A 20,225-nucleotide genomic window follows, 5' to 3' on the forward strand; every position below is an offset into this window, starting at 1 on the left:
AGTTTCAACTAATAATCACTTCGTCGTGTCAATAGCATTAGAAGAGAAGAGAATTGAAGAAAATATTGGCTGAAGCTCTTCTGAGCCATAATAGTTGAGTCCACTTTTTAGGTTTAAAATGGAGCGGAAAGTGACCAATCTAGTAGGATCTAACAATTGCGTGCATTTATGAAAAAATCATCATTGTATAATATCAATAGAAACTATTTCTGTGAATTGCATAACAAGCCTCCCCCATCAGAAAATTCCTTACTCCAATCTCTTTCTCAAGGAAACTCCTTGCGGTCTTTTTCTTTGATGACATCAGAAGTAGATTTCGTTTTTCCTCCCATACTCCAATACTCTGTCTAGCGAACTTTTGCTTCAATAATCTTACAACAAACAGGATAAAAATAGTAGTAGTAGTAGCCGAACCAAACATCAAAAGCAGAGGCTCCAAGAACTGCTTGAACTGAGATTGGGTAGAAAAGAATACAACAACAACATACCCAGTGAGTGATTTCCACCTAGTGGGATTTGGGGAGGGTAAAATGTACGCAGTCCATACTACTGCCTCCGAAGAAGTAGAGAGGCTGTTTCCGATAGACCCCCAGATCAAGACACAGGGACAGTAAATAAGGTCGTAATAAAACATGCGACAAGATGAAATAACAAAAATAAGCACCCACAAAGTAGTACGACACACAATTAACCCGCAAGCACCCACCTCCCCAACCCACCTAACTAGAGACTCCATCCTACAAGGAAAGTCCTACCATACTAGCAAGGCCACCCCAAAGCACACCTAACTACCGGCTACGACTCCCCCACACGCACTAACCTTCTACCCTAATCCGTGTTCTCCATACTTTTCTATCTAGGATCATGTCCTCAGTAAGCTGTAATTGCTCCATGTCATGTCTAATCACCTCCCTCCAGTATTTCTACGGCCGACCTCTACCCTGCTTGAAATATCCAAAGCTAACCTCTCGCACCTCCGAACCGGGGCATCCGTGCCCCTCCTCTTCACATGCCCAAACCATCTCAACCTCGCTTCCCGCACCTTATCCTCCATCGAAGCCACTCCCACCTTCGCCCGAATAAACTAATTCCTAACCCTTATACAAAGTAGCATGCCTAAGCAGTGCGAGAATACACACCTTGCTCCTGCTCTCCCCAGAATTCCTCCTCTTTGTCTCTCACTCTCACGTGAAAAAAATCCTGATACCTTTTACAATTAGTTTTAATGGAATAAAACATACTACGAAAAATTCAATTTCTTTAGTCCTCTGGGCTTCTAACAATTCATTTGCCTTATATGTTTCTCAAATGATAATGGCTTCACTGTGATGCTGCACCAATCTGCCTTTGGGTATTCCTGATCAATTTTCTGAATATATCTTCAAGAAAAAGGAGGGAACGGGCAGCGGATTCAAAAGATTATTAATATTCATCAAGTTACAGCGAGATCAATTTTTGGATTGAAGTCGTATATAAATAGCTATGCCCCACATGTACACAATGAAAACAAGCCACTCTACCTGCTTAAACCAAGCGCGCACCAACATGATCACAAGGAGGGAGAGGAAGAAGGCGGGCAATGCAGCTAAAATAGCAAAATTGATTTCATTGGCCCTAAGAATTTGATCCAGTTCCAGCATAGCCCTGTTTTAAAAATATGAAAATCAGCAAAGAAACCAAGAAACGCCTTAACTCTCACAAGTTCTGACTACGGGATAAGAGTATCAGTTGCCCTCACTCACTCTTCAATGTCAAGCTTCAGCTTCTGAACCTGTAATGCAGGAAAAAATGTTACATGCCAAAACGAGAAAGAATTAACTGCAAGTCTGCGACAGAGTGGAGTATAGTACCTGGATAAGAAGAGCACGAGAAAGTTCCCCTCCAAAAAGATTTTGAATTGGATGCATCAGTTCCTTCTCATACCTAATGTGAAAAGCAAGCTTACTTAACAGAGAGACATAAAAGCACACCCTTTGCTGTACAATGGACCAAACTGCTAGCAATGTGAGAAAAAATTAATCTGATTCAAACATGGTCTGTTAAGCATATATTCCAACTAAGCAACAGACTAATATTATTGCTTGGTTAAATATTCAACGAATACCAGGAAAGCAAACAAAGCTTTTTAAAACTGTAAGCTGAAAGTTGAAAGTTAAAGATCTGTCATTACATAAGAAGCACTACCACTATAATAAAGTTGCATGGATAATTGCATCTGGAAGAGGAGAGGAACCATTCGATAAACTACATAATATCAAAATTAAGCATGCCCCAATTCTTTTTCCTGGATAAAGTTTCCCTCCATTAAACTGCACATAAAGTATTTTACCTAAAAAAAAGAAGTGCACATAAGTATTTTCTCTTTTGTTCATCAGGGAAAGTACTTATGCAACAAGTATATTATCCGTGTCAGGTTATCAGCTTCATAGAATGAGGAAGAAAAGGGATTCAGCATTCGCAGTAGGTGCTTTCTGTGTGAAGGAAACTGAGGACGTAAATCGTCTTCTTCTGCACTGTCAAGTGACCGAATGGATGTGAGAGACTGAGACATGTTTCTTAACCCATTTAGGGTGGTGCAAGTAATGCCGAATCATTTAAAGAATTTATATGGTGCTGGTCTAGAAGAAGGTTGGATCAAGACATCAAGAGCCAGTGGTCTACCATCCCCTTGTGCATTTTTCAGAAATTTGGCCGAAGAGAAACTACAGGTGCTTTGAAGGAAAGGCAAAACCAAAACATAAGCTTAAATATGAGTTCTTGTAAATTTTTTGGATTTTTGGTGCCAATAGTGAAAAGTACATGACATGCAAAGTTTTTCAGAATTCCACAGTTCCCCGCATTTTTAATAGGGATTGAGACTTTGCTTGTACGTAATTGCACCAACTTGGTGCAGTTTCACATCAATAAAATGCTTTATTTAATAAAAATATCTTAAGTTGGATTAGTTTAACTGCTTTATCTCCACACTCAACCAACTTATGTCACATGGAACAGGACAGAAGGTATATAAATCTAGTGCTTCCCTTCAGTACTGCATAAACAGAAGAAGTCTGGAGAGAAACGCCTCAGATCGGTGATAGTAAAAGGTTAGGGGTGTGTTTGGTATGGACTATGGAGAAAAGATTTTCAAAAAATTTTCTTCCAATTTCCCATGTTTGATTGGTTGAAATGTATTGAACATTTTTTCTGGGAAAACAGTTAAAATCAGAAAATGACTTGCTTGGTGGGAGCAAGGAAAACAAGTTTCATAAGTGACATTCAAGCTGACTGCCTCCTCCTTATCCCCCAACACCCCACCACCTCACCTGTGACGCCCCTAACGGAGGGCGAGCTAATGAGAGCGGGTCAAGCAGGACTTTAGCTTTTGAGCTTTACAAAAAGGAGCTAAGCAAGGGCAGTTATGCTTCAAATCTATGATTTTTTCTCTTCATCGTTGAAATCCACCATTCAATTGCAATGCGGTACTCTCAAAAAGCTCAATCCTCTAAGGCTTTCTTGAAAGGCGTCTCTGTTCATTGAATACAATAAGAAAATCTATCGAGAAGAATTTAAAGAAAGAAAAAAAGCAATAAAAGAGAGAACATCGACTTCTTTCTTAAGCAGACTTCTATGCTAACAAGATTTTAAAGATGTGGTGCAGATAACACCTTAGGTGTATCCATACCGAAATGGGAGAGGAAAGTGAAGAGTTTTATAAGAAATAACTCAAGTTCACATGGTCCGCGCACTTTTGGGGCTCGATGTGGCGTAGCTTAAAAGACAAATCAAGGCGAACCTGAGCACAAAGTAGACAATAGTGGGTCGTTTGGTAGGGTGTATAAGAATAGTATTGAATAGGGTATATTAGTAATGTTGGGATTCTTGTTGCTCGGACTCTTCAAACATGCCGATAGGTGCGTGTCGGATCCTCACAAAATAGTGTACTTTTGAAGGATATGACACGGGTGCATCAACTTTTTTGGAGAGTCCAAGCAACTTAGTTGGGATTAGTAATGCTAGGATTATTTCTTATACAATGCTTGGTTTGATGTATTGGAAACAATATGTATTGTAATATTTCCTTAAGATAATTGTTTGTTTACAGAAATACCCTTCGCATTTTATACCTTGTGTACTTCCTTAGCAAAGTTGTCTTACTCATTCTTAAAAATGACTTTTTCTAGTATTCACACTCAATTTTTTAGGGGAAAATTAAAGGTCATCTTGATAAATGAAAAGAAATGATCCACAGTATATAAATATAGGGAATGAAAATCAAGAAAATAAACAAAATAAGAAAAAGAAAGAAATATGAATCAATCGTGAGCTCAATGAGTCTTGCCGAAAGCATATCCAGATATTGTCCTTAATCTTCCTCAAGCTAGACATAGTTGTAGTTATTTATGAGTAGCCCCTAGTTACATGTTTTGTAGTGAATGTTTTAATTGTAAACTGAAATGCTTTTTACTTTACTATTTTATACATGTATATTCTCAAAATCCAGTGTAGAGATCCTCTTCTTTTTGTCACTCTATTACTTTGTTCATGTCAATTTGCCTTTTATTGTCTGGCCTAACGATTATGTTTTGGTTAATGGAAGAGAATTCAAATCACAACAACAACAACAACAAAATGGTGGGGTCAACAAAAACAAAATGCTGAGGTCAAAGCATTTTTATATAAAAAAAGTCACCTTCTCATCTATTACTCCCAACAATTTCCAACTGGCAGTCACCAACAAATAACAAATAAAACATTTTAAAATCCTAAAATTTTCCTAAAAGCGTGAAAAGCGTTTAGAAAAGGTTTGGAGGGACTTGGGTATTTTTGTCTTTAGTATACTTATTCCATGGTATTAAAACTTATGTATTACTAATATCATGATTTCACACTTGTAATAACACATAGGGCGTATAACTAGTACATGTATCAGTTATACATAGTCCCCAAATTCCTACTAAACAAAGGATTAATTAATACCAAATCTAATACATGTATTGTTTATTCTAATACCTTATACCAAACGACCTCTAAATGTCATGAACTTGTGTTGTGACAAATATGGCATCCGAGCCAGGTACCCCAAGTACCCCCAGTACAATGATGGAGCAAACCTCAGTAATTACGTTGAGTCCCTAAGGGGGTATATATGACACCCCGACGGAGGAAGGGTCAAGCAAGACTGACAGGCTTCTAGGCTAACAAATTTCTAAAGATGAGGTGCACATGACACTTAGGAGAATCCCACATCGAAATGGGAGAGGTAGTGAAGAGCTTTATAAGGGCATAACTCAAGTACACAAGATATGCACACTTTTGGGGCTTGATGCGGCATAGTGTGAAAGATAAATCTGTGTGGGTCTAGGCCCAAAGAGGACACTATGTGGCATGGATTTGAGTCATGACAAAACGCCCCTAGAAAAGGGCAGGCTAAAGCAGGTCAAGTACGATTAACAGTCTTTTAGACTGACAAGATTCTAAAGATGAAAAACATATGACATCTTATATGAATCCCACATGAAATAGAGAGGAAAGTGAAGAGCCTTATGAAGAATAGCTAAAGTTCACAAGGTACGTGCACTTTTGGGGCTTGATGCAGCGTAACCTAAAAGACAAATAAGTGCGGGTCTAGGCCCAAAACGGACAATATGTGCCATGTACTTGGGTCGTGACATCACCCCTAGTGTTTACTTAGATTATAATAGGTGCTCTTGGGATAATATTTTTTACTTACCAAACACCAAAAAATTGAGAAAGAAAATCACTTGTAGTCGAGGAAAATGTTTTCCATCCTATCAAACACATTAAATGTAAACATATTCTGCTAAAGAGAAAGGGAAAATGATTAGAACAAACACATGTTACAAATATATCATAGATGAATAAAACAAAGAAGTTATTATACGATGGAGTCCAAATAGTTATTAATGAGTAAGTGATTACTGCTAGGCTTCATACTCTTATTTGTCTTAGTGACCTTCATAACTCTATTAACATACAATAGTGGGGACATGGATAATGATATCAGAAATTGTATTGGTGCGGCATGGGTGAAGTGGAGATTTGCTTGTGTGATAAAAAGGTACCACCAAAATTTAAAGGTAAATTCTATAGAGCGGTGATTAGACTGACTTTGTTGGGTAGGGTAGAGTGTTGTCCAGTCAAGAATTCTCATGTTCAAAAGATGTATGTTGCGGAAATGATGATATTGAGGTGGATGTGCGTTCATACTAGGAGCAATAAGATCAAGAGTGATTTTATCCGAGATAAAGAAGGAGTGGTCTTCGTGGTGGACAAGATGAGGGAAGCGAGATTGAGATAGTTTGGACATGTGATGAGGAGATGTGTAGACGCACTAGTGAGGAGATGCGAGAGATTGGATGTAGTAGGTACGAAGAGAGGTAGAGGTAGGCCAAAGAAGTACTGGGGAGGTAATTAGGCAGAACATGATGCAACTTCATGTTACCGAGGACATGGCCTTAGATAGGCAGGTATGGAGGACACATATTAGCGTAAAAGGTTAGTATTTGTTTGCGATTATTTTTTCCTCAAAAAAAGCACTTAATTTTTTTTAGAAAAAAATACCTTTTTTTGACAAAAATGGTGTTTGGTTAACTTGCAAAAATGCCTTAAAAAAGAAGCAAAAGCAGTTTTTTAATTGTTGGGAAGAAGCAAAAAATTTCTCCTTTTCAAAAAAAGCATAAGCAGAAAATTATTTTTTTCATGACAAATACCACTATCACTTACACACACACATCTCTCTCTCTGTCTCTCTCTCTTTCTCTCTCTCTCTCTCTCTATATATATATATATATATCCCTTATTAATTAATTAGCACATCTAATAAGTTTGCTGTCATATGATCAGAAAGTCACAGGTTCAAGCCTTGGAAACAACCTCTCGCAGAAATGCATGGTAAGATCGCGTACAATACACCCTTATGGCGGGACCCTTCCCAGGACCTCGTGCATAGCGAGAGCTTTAGTGCACTGGGCTGCTCTTTTTTATCTTATAAGTTGATTTTAAAATTTTATAATCCATATTTACATCACAATTCTTTATTTTATTTTATGATTTATATATTATTATTTTATTCCTCAATCCTTTTCTTTAAATAAAATCAAAAGATGTCATTGATGGTGATGATCCATGAATATATAACTCTTTATTTTTTATTATTAATAAAAATAAATGACAGATGAATCACGTTGCAAGATCAAAAGGTATTTTGGCAGCACTTGTAAATATTTTTTCTTAAATATTTAATCTTTTTAAATAAATAATTCATGAAAAGTGATATAATTTCATATGACGATGCTCTTCCACTGATAAAAACTTTAACTATTATGCTAACGAAGACCTTATCACATATATTGAAGAGGATGGGACTTCTGATATACCTTCAGAAATACAAGAAAAATCTTCTACTAGTATGGAGAGATTGCATGATAGAGATAGGGATAAAATCATTGAGAATTTTTTTTATTTATGAAGAATTACTTATTTGTGGTAAAAAAATTTCATATGTTGTGGTTTAATTTATGAGATAATTTTTAAACTCATTTTGTTTGATGGTTTTAAGTAAAATTGAAATTATTACAGTAATATTATATCATTATTTAATATTTTTAATGTATCTATGTATATAAATATTGATTAAAAATTTTATAGTACGTACTTTTAATTAAATAAAAATAAAAATTTGAATTAAAAATAGTATAATAGATATTTAAAATAAATTCTCTCTATAAAATGATTTTAGTAGTAAAAGTCCATTGATACATATCCTTTTTCATCATTCGTCTCTCAAAAGCACTTTTTGGAAAAGATTAGCCAATCACAATTTGTTTATCAAAAACACTTTCAAATGAATTTATCAAACATAAATTACTGTTTTATAAAAGTGTTTCTCAAATAAGAAGTTTTCTAACAACAATCCCACACGGGCTCTTAGTAGGAAGTGAGTGTTGACTTGATTTTTGAGTGTTTAGGCTTGTTGGTGTTTGTTGTTGTACTAGTTGTATTCCTATAGCTCTTGCTTTTGAAATCTTCCATCATTTGTTGTTTATTGGGTTCTAGTTATCATACTTTTTTGTCGCTTTTATCCATTTTTTGTAGGCTGTGCACTGCGTCCTTTAAGAGTTGCTATGTTTTCTTCATTGTTATCTTCTTATTTGTACATAGGATTGTCACCCTTGAGCCAAGGGTCTTTTCAAAACACTCTCTTTGTCTCCACGAGGCAGTGATGAGGTCTGTATACACTCTACCCTCCCCAGACTCCACTTGTGGGATTTTACTGGGTATGTTGTTGTATACCTCTATTAGCACCATATGTTGCCCATAGATAGCTATATAGCTAAGATATTTTTGAGGTCATTGTACCACTCCACATCCACAGTCTACAGCCTTGTCCCATATATTAACCTTCTAGCTCTAATGACAAGAATCAAATGCTCACAACATCAAAAATCCTTCATTCTAAATATTATATTGCTCATTTTGATATATATCTCTTTCCCTAACTTGTAGTTCCTCATCCCAAAAAGATAGAAACTAAAGATACATGTGATTATAAGCGATTCAAAACCTGTATAGCAACTGTCTCGGCATCCAAAGAGACCAAAATAGGGAGAAAAAATGAATTTGTAAGGTTAACAATCATAACGTGCAATGGAAGGAAAAGCATCATCTACAATGAGTACTATTCTAAAATCCCTACATATTAAATAAGCAGCAAACAAAAGCAAAAGGAAGCCATACCTCATCATTACTATTTCAAGCATTTCCTGGTCTGTTGCATTGGGTGGAGCCTTGTCACCCTTTGTCTGCTCAGTGAAAGCTTGCAACATTCTGCAAACCAAGATCACCGTAACAGGTTTATCCCATAACACTAAATGCCTAAAACTTGCTTTCTGCACTTAAAAGAGACGAAGATAACATGGTAGTGAAGAAGCCATGACAAAATACTGAAGATAGCATGACGAAGTCATCCATTATCCACTAAAAAGCCCAAGATTAAGATAATAGACAGCTTAGACAATTTTTTTTGTAACCATGGTGTTAGGGCCAGCTTTCAGGCACCTCGACTAATTCCACGGAACCTGTCACCTCCTACCTCCCACCAACAACAAGTACCACGTAACTCCATCCACCAAGGGTAGGATATAGTGTTTTTGTCTCCGCTAGGATTTGAACCAGAGACTTCATGGTTCTCACCCACTTCGTTGAACACAAGGCCACATTGTTGCATGCTAGCCGAATTATCTAACGTTTCTCTTCCTTTTAAGATCCAATTCATTGACCACTAGGACCACACCCTTGTGTGCTAGCCAATTATCCGACGTTTCTCTTCTTTTTTAGGTTTCTAATCATACAACTTAATGGGAAAAGAGGGCATTTCTGTTATTCTTTGGAACTAGGTCTCTTTCAATTGGAATGACTTTTCAGTAGTTTTTAATATGATTCTATACTTCATCAGATGTATCTTCTATATCTATATATATTTAATAGGAGATGCAAAAACTTCATGTGTCAGCACCACAAATTTTCTATTTAATTTTTCTTTAAAAAATCTAATCTAATCAAATAATTTTCAAATTTTCAATAAAATTAAATTGAATAACTAACTACAAGAAGATAAATCTAAAAATTGCTTCCCATTAATATTCCATGTTTTATGAAAATAAAAAAATATATTTATATCTAAAAATTTATAAAAATGAAAAAAATAAACCATAAAAAATTTAGTTCTAACTAATTTTAATTGAAATCAGATTCAGCACACAACTAAAATCGGGGATATAATTAATGAATAAAAAATAAATAATATAACTACAAAAAAATTAACCTTATATATTGTACTTGAATACATATTCAAAAAATAAACAGAGGATTAAATTAGTTTTTTAAATTAAAAAAAAAACAGTTGCTAATAAACTCCCACAATTAAAATTTTTTTTTTTAACAACTTAACATGAACTTTCTAAAAAAAATACAATACAAATTCATTAATCATTATTACTCCATTCTTTTACATTCATTAACAAAACAAATTACTAAATAGAAAGAAATTAAAATTAAAACTGAATAACAAACGGGTAATAAAATGAACAAAATTGAAATTCCTATGGATGGCGTATTAATTTTGTTACTACTATTTTTGTTTCTTTTTAATATATATTGTTATTCCATTTTAAATCTTTATGGAGCAGTTACCAACATCAAATATAACTACTTTCCCACTTTCACTATGTGCACAAAATAAATTGTCAGTAAATGCAAAACAGATGTCAAAAAAGTGAAGAAATAAAAAACTGTCATTAAAACTTCCTTTTATTTTTATTTACATCATAATCTTTGTTAATATCTTCATCTCTCACTTCATGCAAAAACTTGATAGAGTAATTTTTCATCTCATAATTTCTTTTTCCTTAGTCGAAACGTTGATCAAAAAATTAAAAGAATATGAGCAAAAACATGAAGTCATTCTCTCTCTTCTTGGCTTTATTGTGGCTCTTCATATTTTATGATAAAAAACGAGAAGATAAAGTATGAAGAACCACAATTGATGTCAGCATAAAACAATAGGTATGGTACACTATATTTTTCTGTTTAATAGGTTAGATTGTTTTTTATTGTGTCGGTGTCCCTAAAATTACTTTTCTGGTACACTGTCACAGTTCACTGAAAAAATAGAGAGTCACTTCGTAATCATGAACAATCCGTAAATTTTTGTAAATTATCAGAAAAAGGGACAAAAAGCATAGAGGATAATTTTTTCAAGTACAACATGTTCTGCGAACAAGCTTGACATAACGTGTGCAAATCACATCATTTAATCCGACCTTGAAGCTTCATGTGCAAAATGCATTCGTTGAGGCGATGATGGGACTTTGCATGCAAACTACGATGTGTCATTCTTAATTTAAAATTGCTACGACTATTTCTTATGTTGATATTTCATTTCTATATATTGTTCTACCTTGATCTTTTTATATATTTTTATAGGATATATACTCTATATGAAGCATCAACGTTCAAAACCCCTGCAAAGATTGTTTATCTGTATTTGTTTGTATTTCATTGTGTATTTTAATCCACTAATTATTTCTCAATTGCTTTTTTTGTGTATTTCAGAGAATTTGCTAATTAAATAACTAACATTTTGAAGTTTTGCATCCGACAATTGGAGTAAAATCTGCAGTGGTGATTATCGAGTTTTATTTTATTGAAGTTCTTTGATGATTTAAGTACAACCACTTTCTCTATTTCTGAGAGTATGTGAATCAATAATTGAAAAGCTTATAGCTTAAACGAGCAAAATGTGAATTAGAAAATTTTTATATCATTTTTAAGTGAAGTAAGTAGAAATTGATATAAAATTATAATCTCTTTGCCCATAATTAATATGAAATCATTCTAAAATGTGCATTAGAGAGCAAGCAGTAAATCTAAGGCATTTCATATACGTAGTGAAAATATGTTCTTATATCTTAATTATAAGTAGTAGAATGCATAAGAATTTAGCTTAGTGTGGAGAGTTTTTAAAAGTTTTAAGTGGATATGAAGAAAATAAATAGCAAAGTAGACATCAAAAGCATGAAATCCTTTTTACATATTATAAGAAATCATTTTTTTCAACATAATATTCCTTCCATTTCTGTGACTTTCTTTTTCTTTTTCATATGAAAATGTCTTAGTAAGAATTAAGAAAAATCACATGTAGTGTGGCCTGTTAATTTTGGTTGATACGTTGTCATTTTTAGTAATAATAATAATAATAATAATAATATACCAAGGATTTCAATTCTACATACGGTATTTTCTTGATTTTGGTGTTAGTTCTTTATGCAAGGAAAAACTTACTTTAAGGGTGTGTTTGGTATGATGGAAAATGTTTTCTGAAAAATGTTTTCCTATTTTTCCTTGTTTGGTTGCAATAAAATGTTTCGAAAACATTTTCCACAACAACTCATTTTCCTCAATTTGAGGGAAAATGACTTCCCTCATGAGCCAAGGGAAGTCATTTTCCAGAAAATGACAAATGTGACTTATGACCCCACCCCAACAATACTCATATTCACATGAATAAAAAAATTCATATTTCACAAAAATTTATATTACTCGAAAATATTTTTCACTGTGTTTTGCTTCAATTTTTCACTGCTTGAAATAAAAAATAGTGAAACCCAAATTTTTCCCATTTTCAATGTTCGTTGAATATATTATTATTTTCATATGCATAGAGAAAGACTTACCTATGTTACTTTTACTAATTGCATATTTCATTTTGTCATCAATGTAACTTATTTTACGAGGTTGAATAAGCCTATCGTTCCGTTATATTTCTATTGATTGTAGTATCTTGAGATTGTCCTGACAAAATATTGAAAAGTATCTCTTATATTTGCTAATTAATAGTTACTTAAATTTAGTGATTGTAATATTTTAGTATTCGATATTGATATTATTTGTTATGCTTAAATTAGTTCTTACAAATTGTTGAGTTGCTAGAGGTACTGATATACTAGTTAACAGTTAGTATTATTTTCTAAAAAAATATTTTTTCACTCACCAATCAAACACTAGAAAATATTTTTCTAAAAAATAGTCTCTACTTACCAACCAAACAACATAAAATATTTTTCAGTCACCAACCAAACATAAGAAAATAAGTAGAAAACCAACTTATTTTCTAGGAAAATGGAAAAGATTTTCCATCATACCAAACACACCCTAAAAGAATCAACACTAATGTACTTAACAATAATAACAACATATTCAGTGTAATTTCAATAGTGAAATCTAAAAAGGATAAAGTGTACATAAAAATTATCACTATCTTGTAATGAGCTATTTTAGCCCTCAAATTCAACCTTCGATTATTGAATTAACCATAAAAATAATTATCAGCTCGGAAGAATTGGCTTTGGATACAATCATAGCCATATTAAAGTCCCAAATATGTCATTTGAAATCCAAAAATTAGTATTTGATGAAAAAGGAGAAATATCCCACTATTAAACAATTTATGTACCTGAAATTTTTGTAAAATGTTTTTTTTAAAAAAAAATTATAACTATTTATTCTTTGATATTTCTGTTCAAAAGATACATCAAAATTAATGGTTTAGTAAAAATTCAAAATATTTTTTCATCAACTTATATTGTAGTCATTATTAGTGGCGAAGCCAGGATTTTGGTTAAGGGTGTTCATATTTTAGAAAAAGAAGCGGGTCATAAAAAAATATTGTAAATCGTATATTGAAAAAGAAGAATCTTTGAACCAAACTAATCATAAAAAAAAATAAGATAACAAGTTGAAACGTATAATATAAAGAAAGTCAACAAAGCAAATTCTATTAATAAAAGCTTGATTAGAAAATATAATTACAAGTGCACTCAGCGACGCTTCATCCCTTGAAATGTTTTCATAATATAATCATTAGAAATATTCTTAAATTACTTAGTCCAAAATAAAAAAAAATACACAAAAGCAAGTTTAACGGAAAAAAACACTAAACTAAAAGATAAGAAGAATTAAAGAATACCTTTTGGCAATTTACACTCCAATAGTCATTGAAGAAAATTTATAATGATAGCTCGTTGAAGATTGAAGACTTTAACACCAAATTATTGATTAATTAGTATTAAAGATAATAAAAGGAGTAAAGAATTTCAATTTTTTTTTTAATAATAAGAAGAGAAATTGTGGTGAAGTGAAGGGTTAAAGAAGGAGAAGTGTAAGAGTTAGGTTTTACCTTTAACCTATTATTTTTTATTTTAAAAGAAAAAGTGTGCATTAATTTTTTTTTTCATAAAAAAAATCAGATTTCCTGGCTGGCTGGGCAGCTGGGCCTTTTTTATTTATAATGTAATGTTGGGCCCTTTTTATTAAAAGAGAATTGGGTCTATGTGACCCAGTCCAAAGAACCTGCTCCCTTCTTTAAAAAGGAGAATAAAATTGCAGCTACTGCAGGTAGTGGGAATTGCACACCCTTGACCGCTAGGCTGCGCATCTCTAGCTTATTAAGTGTGTTCAACAGAATGTATATAACCATATATATCTATATTTAACCTATGTATTCCAAATTTTTTTCCGACGAAGGGTGTTCATCTGACCACCCTTCGTGGACTGTAACTCCGCCCCTGGTCATTAAACTAAAAGAAATAATATCTCAATCATAAAACATATGTAATTGTGTACTAATAAAAATAATAATAATTTAATACGGTTAAGCAAATATAATAATAAATTCGTGATTTTTTTTTAATATTGGCCCGCGCATCGCGCGGATACAAATACTAGTTTTGTTTAAAGCATTCAATTCTAGCATATACATTGTCTATGCTGAAAACCATAACCATCATTCTCGAACACATCTCAACATCCACTTATATCATCATTTCTTTGTCATTGTCATCTCTACCACCATAAGCAGAATTCAGACAGGCATGATGGGTCTCAATGCAAATATGGAAATAGCATGAATATACATTTCTGACTGAAGATCTAAATCTCAACATTTCCTTCTTCCCATGCCCATAACTCTCTCTAGCTCTCTCACTCTCTATCCATGATGCTAGTGCATATTACACTGATGATGAAAACTACTCATGCACTCATGCTTTAATAACTGCCACTCTAGATAGTATATACACAAGAGCTTCTTAAGAAATACATTGAAGAGCTTGTCTTTGACTCAAAAAAAATATAGAAGGGCTAGTCCAACTTAGAACTTTTTTCTCCTCACACGACTATTTTTTGTCAATTGCTAAGATTTGTGAGCAAAAGTAGTTCAAACCCAACGAATAAACGGCTTATATATAAGTCTACTAACTTATCAATATACCTATGTAAGAATTAAGCATTGAATTACAAGTATAATAAAAGAGAATCATGATGAAAGCATACAACTGTATCTTGTAACAAATCTGAGCTTGCATATTGTGCAGAATAAGTCAGTGAGCTATAGTTCAATAAACTAACCTGTGCAGAGAGTCGGCAGTTAACTGCACTTCTTCAGGTTCCATTGCACCCTTATGCCTCTTCCGAAATGTGTAGAAAAGATCGTCTCTTATGGATATGAGCTGGTGAAAACAAGACATACAACCAAACATTTACCAATGTTAATCAGGGAGTTTAGCACCAAAACCTTAACTAAACCTGATGAGCCAACTCATATCATCCAAAACATTGAGAACAGATTAAAAGCTTGGTCATTTCAAAAGACCATCATGGATCGACTGATCATTAAATAATGCAAAAGCTCTTACAGGCATCTAAAAAGACGAATGAGAAATTAAAATGCAAGGAGGAAACATATCAGTTGAACACCAGCGAAAGAAGTATTTCTTAGCAAGTATGATGAGACAAACAAAAAAAAGAAAAGAAAAGAAAAGGAGTGTATATTCTCCAAGTGAAATATTCATGTACAATGTTAAGAATCTACACGATGAAAAAAAAAAGTTATCTTGACCTAACATCAAAAAGATAGGAATCAATATAGTCCTAAAATTTACAGACTAATACGAAATGAAGAATCAAATCAAGAATTATGTTCTCACTAAAACCTGGAGAAATCCTATATACAAGCCATCAGGAAATATGTGCTCCAGTCCTATTTATGTGCATTATAGATATAGAGGACTTATAGAGCCGAGAGCCGACCCAATAGGTTCTGCATTGAGGCATAGTTAATGGATTGATCTGGAGAATCCATCTGAGAAGAGTTCTTGAAAGAGAAGTTGCAATACACATCCTTTTATGATAATGCAAAAGAAAAAGTTCTAATTACAAAAGGTGAGAGTTGATCTTGCCATAGCATTCTTAGGGGTCGTTTGGTAGAGTGTATTGTAAAATATAATGCATGCATTAGTTAATGTGTACTGCTAGTACCTTGTTTGGTACGACTTTTTGCCTATGTATAACTAATGCAAGCATTAATTATACACTCTATTGTGTATTAAAGTGTGTATTAGTAATACGCTCTATTTCCTATGTATTAGTAATACGAAGACTTTAAACACATGCATTAACTTATTAAATGACCTTAATACCCCTCAATTCCCTCTCAAGATATTTCACCATTCTTTTTCCCGTCATTTTAATTTGCAATAGTAAATCTTTTCAAAACATTTCACAATTTTTTCCCACCATTTGAATTTACAACAATAAATGGTTGATTTAAATAACTATAACATATTTTTGCTTTGCTCCGAGAGTCTTTAAAAAGATTTAAAAAAAAAAAATTGAGACTATTTCTTAATTTTATGTCTCGTATTTTATTTTTGTTTCGACTATGTTAATCCCTCGGCATAACATTTTTGCGCAAAGACGAAGGTCTTGCAATTAATCCTAAACCTCTATATAATAGTTCAACAATACTGATTATGTTTGAAATAACAAAAGAACTTTGTTGCAAAAAAAATGTACAAAATCAAAGAAGGGTATTTTTGTAAACAAAAATTTCTTTTATAGAAATTATGTAAGATGTATTATTTCTTATACATCAAACCAAACAATGTATAAGAAATAATATATGCATAACGAATACAAGCATAAATAATACAAGTATTACTAATGGAAGCATTACTAATACACTATATTTTGCATTGTTCTTATACACTCTACCAAACGATCCCTTATTGTACAATTGTATAGTACAATATACATCAGAGCCTTCAACCAATCCCGTTGAAGAATGCAGTCAGAGCAAAGACAAATTGAAAAGGCAATTTGAACTCACAATGTCGATAAACGTTTGTATTTTTTGCCTTTTTCAGGTCAGATATTAGAAGATAAGTCATAACAATTAAATCCTGCATAGGCATATAAATAATATCCTAAGTGTATGTGCAAATAAATGTTTTCATATTTTGGCTCATAACAATGTGCCACCAGAAGGGGAGCCTTGGATCAAGGTAAAATTGCATTTATGTAACCTATAGGTCAGGGGTAAGGCTGTTCACGGTTTGGGTATAAACTGATTTTTATGTAGTTTTACATTTTTAAAACCCAATAATATTTTATTTTGTTCCAAAAAAAAACAAAGAAATAACCAAAACGATAAATTACATATTTTTTTATATATACAAATATATTATTTTGATTATTAAGTGTAAACATCTAATCAATTATATGTAATAGATTCAGCAAACTTTATCTAATAAATAAATAAAGGATTACAAACAAAAGATAAAATGAGAAGGGTCATATTGGGTCCAAGCTCAAAAGCCCAACAAAATAATACTAATCAATAACACATTAGATCATTGCGAGCTACCCAAAATCCACTTTCAATTCCACTAGAAAGAAAAAGAATAGGCAACAGCTATCCAGATTCACCATAAGCCATAGGTGCGGCGGTGTTTCTCTGCGAAAGAAGACAAAGAAAGACACAACAACTAAGTTGTCTTCATTTCTGGTGAGCCTCCGCATATTCGTTCTCTATCCTTAATAGAAGTTCTAATTTTCATTTTTTTCAGATTAAAACAATGGTGGTTAAAGGTGACTGAAAAAGAAACAGTACCAACACTACTGATACCTCAAAATGTGGTAACACTCTTAATACTTCTATTGCATGCAATCCTCCTAAAAAAAAGGAACTTCTATTTCTGGTCAAGATCCTATCTAGGGAGAAGATGGTAGGGAAACATCACAAATTTAGAACCTCTTCGAAAAATTTCTTGATAAGAAAGGTGAACAGCGGGGAAAATGCAATTATTGCTTTAAAGATCTTTCTTGTCCTAGTAAGAATGGAACTTCTAACCCATGGATACATTTAAATCTTAATCTCCTTTCACAATAATTGATAGGACGCAATCAACACTAAAACTTAAACCAGTTAAAGAAATGGGACAAGGAGTTTTGGAAAAGGTGGTTTGTAATGTTGTTAAGGTTAAGAAGGCCATTACTGAATTTGGTATTATTTTTTTGACCAAGGTAACATTCATATTGATGCAGTACTTAGGTAGTACTGAAACCCATATTTACAAGGAAATAATTACAAAATCTACCAAAAGAGAGTCAGACCTAAATGGTGCTTAAGACATCCAGGATTGCTTCAGTGTCACTAGAATACAATTTGGTGCACCAAAAACAGAATAGCAAAATACAGTTAAATTTAATATTTTGGACAGAATTTCTTCTATCTTCAAAGCATCTATCATTTCTTTCCTTCCAGATGGTCCACCATATACATGATGGAATAATCCTCCATCTCTCTTTATTCCCTGCAACACTTCCTGCCTCCTCCCAGCTAAAAAGAGCGTCAACAATCTTACTTGGCATTGTCCATGCTATGCCTCTGAGATAGATGAAAATCTTCCATAGTTGGTCTGTTATGCTGCAGTGCAAAAACAGATGGTTAACTGTCTCTAACTCTTTTTCATAGAGGAAACATAACAATATTCCTTTTGACCAGATTTTCATGTGTTAAAACTGCTTCTTTAGCAAGAAGCCAGGTAAAACAAGATACTTTGTAAGGTATCTTGATTTTCCAGATGTGTTTTCAAGGCCAGGAATTTAGTTGTGGCTCAATCTGATTCAAGATCTTGTAGCCATAACTAACCTTGTATATTCCACTTGTGTTTTCGCTCCACCGTAGGCGATCAACTCCGTTTTGTGTCCCCTAAAAATTTTTCAGCTGATTAATTAGTTCCAGAAGTCTAGGTATCTCCCAGTCATTTAAACTTCTTCTGAACCTCAAATCCCAACCATGTTGTGTCCACAACTCACCTACTGTTCTTTGTCGGTCTAGGGCCAAGAGAAACAAATCTGGGAACAGGTCTATGAGGCACCTTGTTCCAATCCATTTGTCTTTCCAAAACTTGGTCCTGTTTTCGTTAAACACTCTAATGTGAGAATGATCTTTGAGAAAGGGACAAAAACATCTTATGGACCTCCAGAGAGACAGAGACTGATTCCATATGGATTGGTGACCTCCTTGGAAAGCCAACTGTCTTCTTCCCCATATTTGCTCTTAAAGTCTGAGGTTCATGTGAATATCTCCAAAGCCATTTAAGCTTCAAAGCTTTGCTTTGATGCTTCAAATTTCTGATGCCAAGTCCTCCTTGTCTCTTGCTTCTGGTGATATTTTTCCATTTGACTAGGTGAGAAGCTCTTTTTTCTTTGTTCTCTCTGATTTTGTCCAGCCTTTGAGTGATTCCAGATGGGATTGGGAAAACGGAAAGCATGTAGGTAGGCAAAGCATCCACGACAACATTAATTAAAGTGAGCCTACCCCAGGGACAAGTATTGTGATTTCCACATAGACAAATTCTTCTCACACTTCTCCAAAATAGAATCCCAAATTCCTTTGGACTTTGATTTGGCTTCCAGAGGCATGCCCAAGTAAACAGTAGGTAAATTGCCCACTTCACCTCCTAGAATTGTAGCCAAAAGCTCTATATCAAGTACTTGATTTATGGGATAGATGAGGCTCTTCCTCCAATTGATGTGAAGACCTGAAATAGCCTCAAACAAAATTAGGATCACTCTTAAAAACTTTAATTGCTCCTCTTCTGCTCCACAGAATATTAGAGTATCATCCGCATACTGGAAGTGAGTGATTTCCATTCTTTGATTATTGTTCCTAGCCACTTCAAAACCTTGGACCAATCCATTAGTACTAGCCACCTATGTCTTTTATAAAGACGATTTGTTGAAAGTCTACCAGGTTCTTTACCCACTTTTTTCAACCTTTCTGTCAAGACTTTAGAGATTAGTTTGTAGAAACTCCCTACCAAACTAATTGGTCTAAAATCTTTCAGCTCCTTTGCCCCCTTCTTCTTTGGAATCAAAGCTATGTAAGTAGCATTGAAGCTTTTTTCAAACACTTCCCGTGAGTGAAAGTTGTGCAAAGCTTCCATGATATCATGCTTCAGAATCTCCCAACACTTGATGTAGAACCCCATCGTGTAACTATCTGGACCTGGAGCTTTATCTTCTGTACACATCTTGAGGCAATTATATACTTCCTGCTCTTCAAAGTCACCCTGCAAAAATTCTTTTTCAGTTTCAGTAATGGTTGGACAGTTTCTGATATTCACGGTTGGTCTCCATTCTTCCTGCTCTGTGTATAGATTACTGTAAAATTCAACTATCTCTTTTATTTTTGCTGGTTCCATTATATTTTCCCCTTGCACCACTAGTTTATCAATGTGATTGTACCTATTGTGGGCATTTGCTACTTGATGAAAAAACTTAGTATTTTTATCCCCTTCCTTGAGCCATAGTGCTCTAGA

The 20,225-nt window shown here is 33.6% G+C and overlaps 1 protein-coding gene across 1 annotated transcript in view; it reads right to left on the reverse strand.

Annotated features, from left to right (window-relative positions):
- Positions 1 to 20,225, reverse strand: part of LOC124890256 (protein DGS1, mitochondrial-like) — a 35,645-nt gene that overhangs the window by 1,249 nt on the left and 14,171 nt on the right. The window contains exons 7-11 of the mRNA XM_047402094.1: positions 14,968 to 15,068; positions 8,740 to 8,829; positions 1,851 to 1,923; positions 1,743 to 1,771; positions 1,521 to 1,644 (exon numbers count right to left, since the gene is read on the reverse strand). Coding sequence (XP_047258050.1) covers positions 1,521 to 1,644; positions 1,743 to 1,771; positions 1,851 to 1,923; positions 8,740 to 8,829; positions 14,968 to 15,068 — 417 coding nt within the window. The remainder of the gene's footprint in view (positions 1 to 1,520; positions 1,645 to 1,742; positions 1,772 to 1,850; positions 1,924 to 8,739; positions 8,830 to 14,967; positions 15,069 to 20,225) is intronic.

The sequence above is a fragment of the Capsicum annuum genome, unplaced genomic scaffold, assembly GCF_002878395.1.
Source record: "Capsicum annuum cultivar UCD-10X-F1 unplaced genomic scaffold, UCD10Xv1.1 ctg1489, whole genome shotgun sequence".
In the NCBI taxonomy this organism is placed as follows: domain Eukaryota; kingdom Viridiplantae; phylum Streptophyta; class Magnoliopsida; order Solanales; family Solanaceae; genus Capsicum; species Capsicum annuum.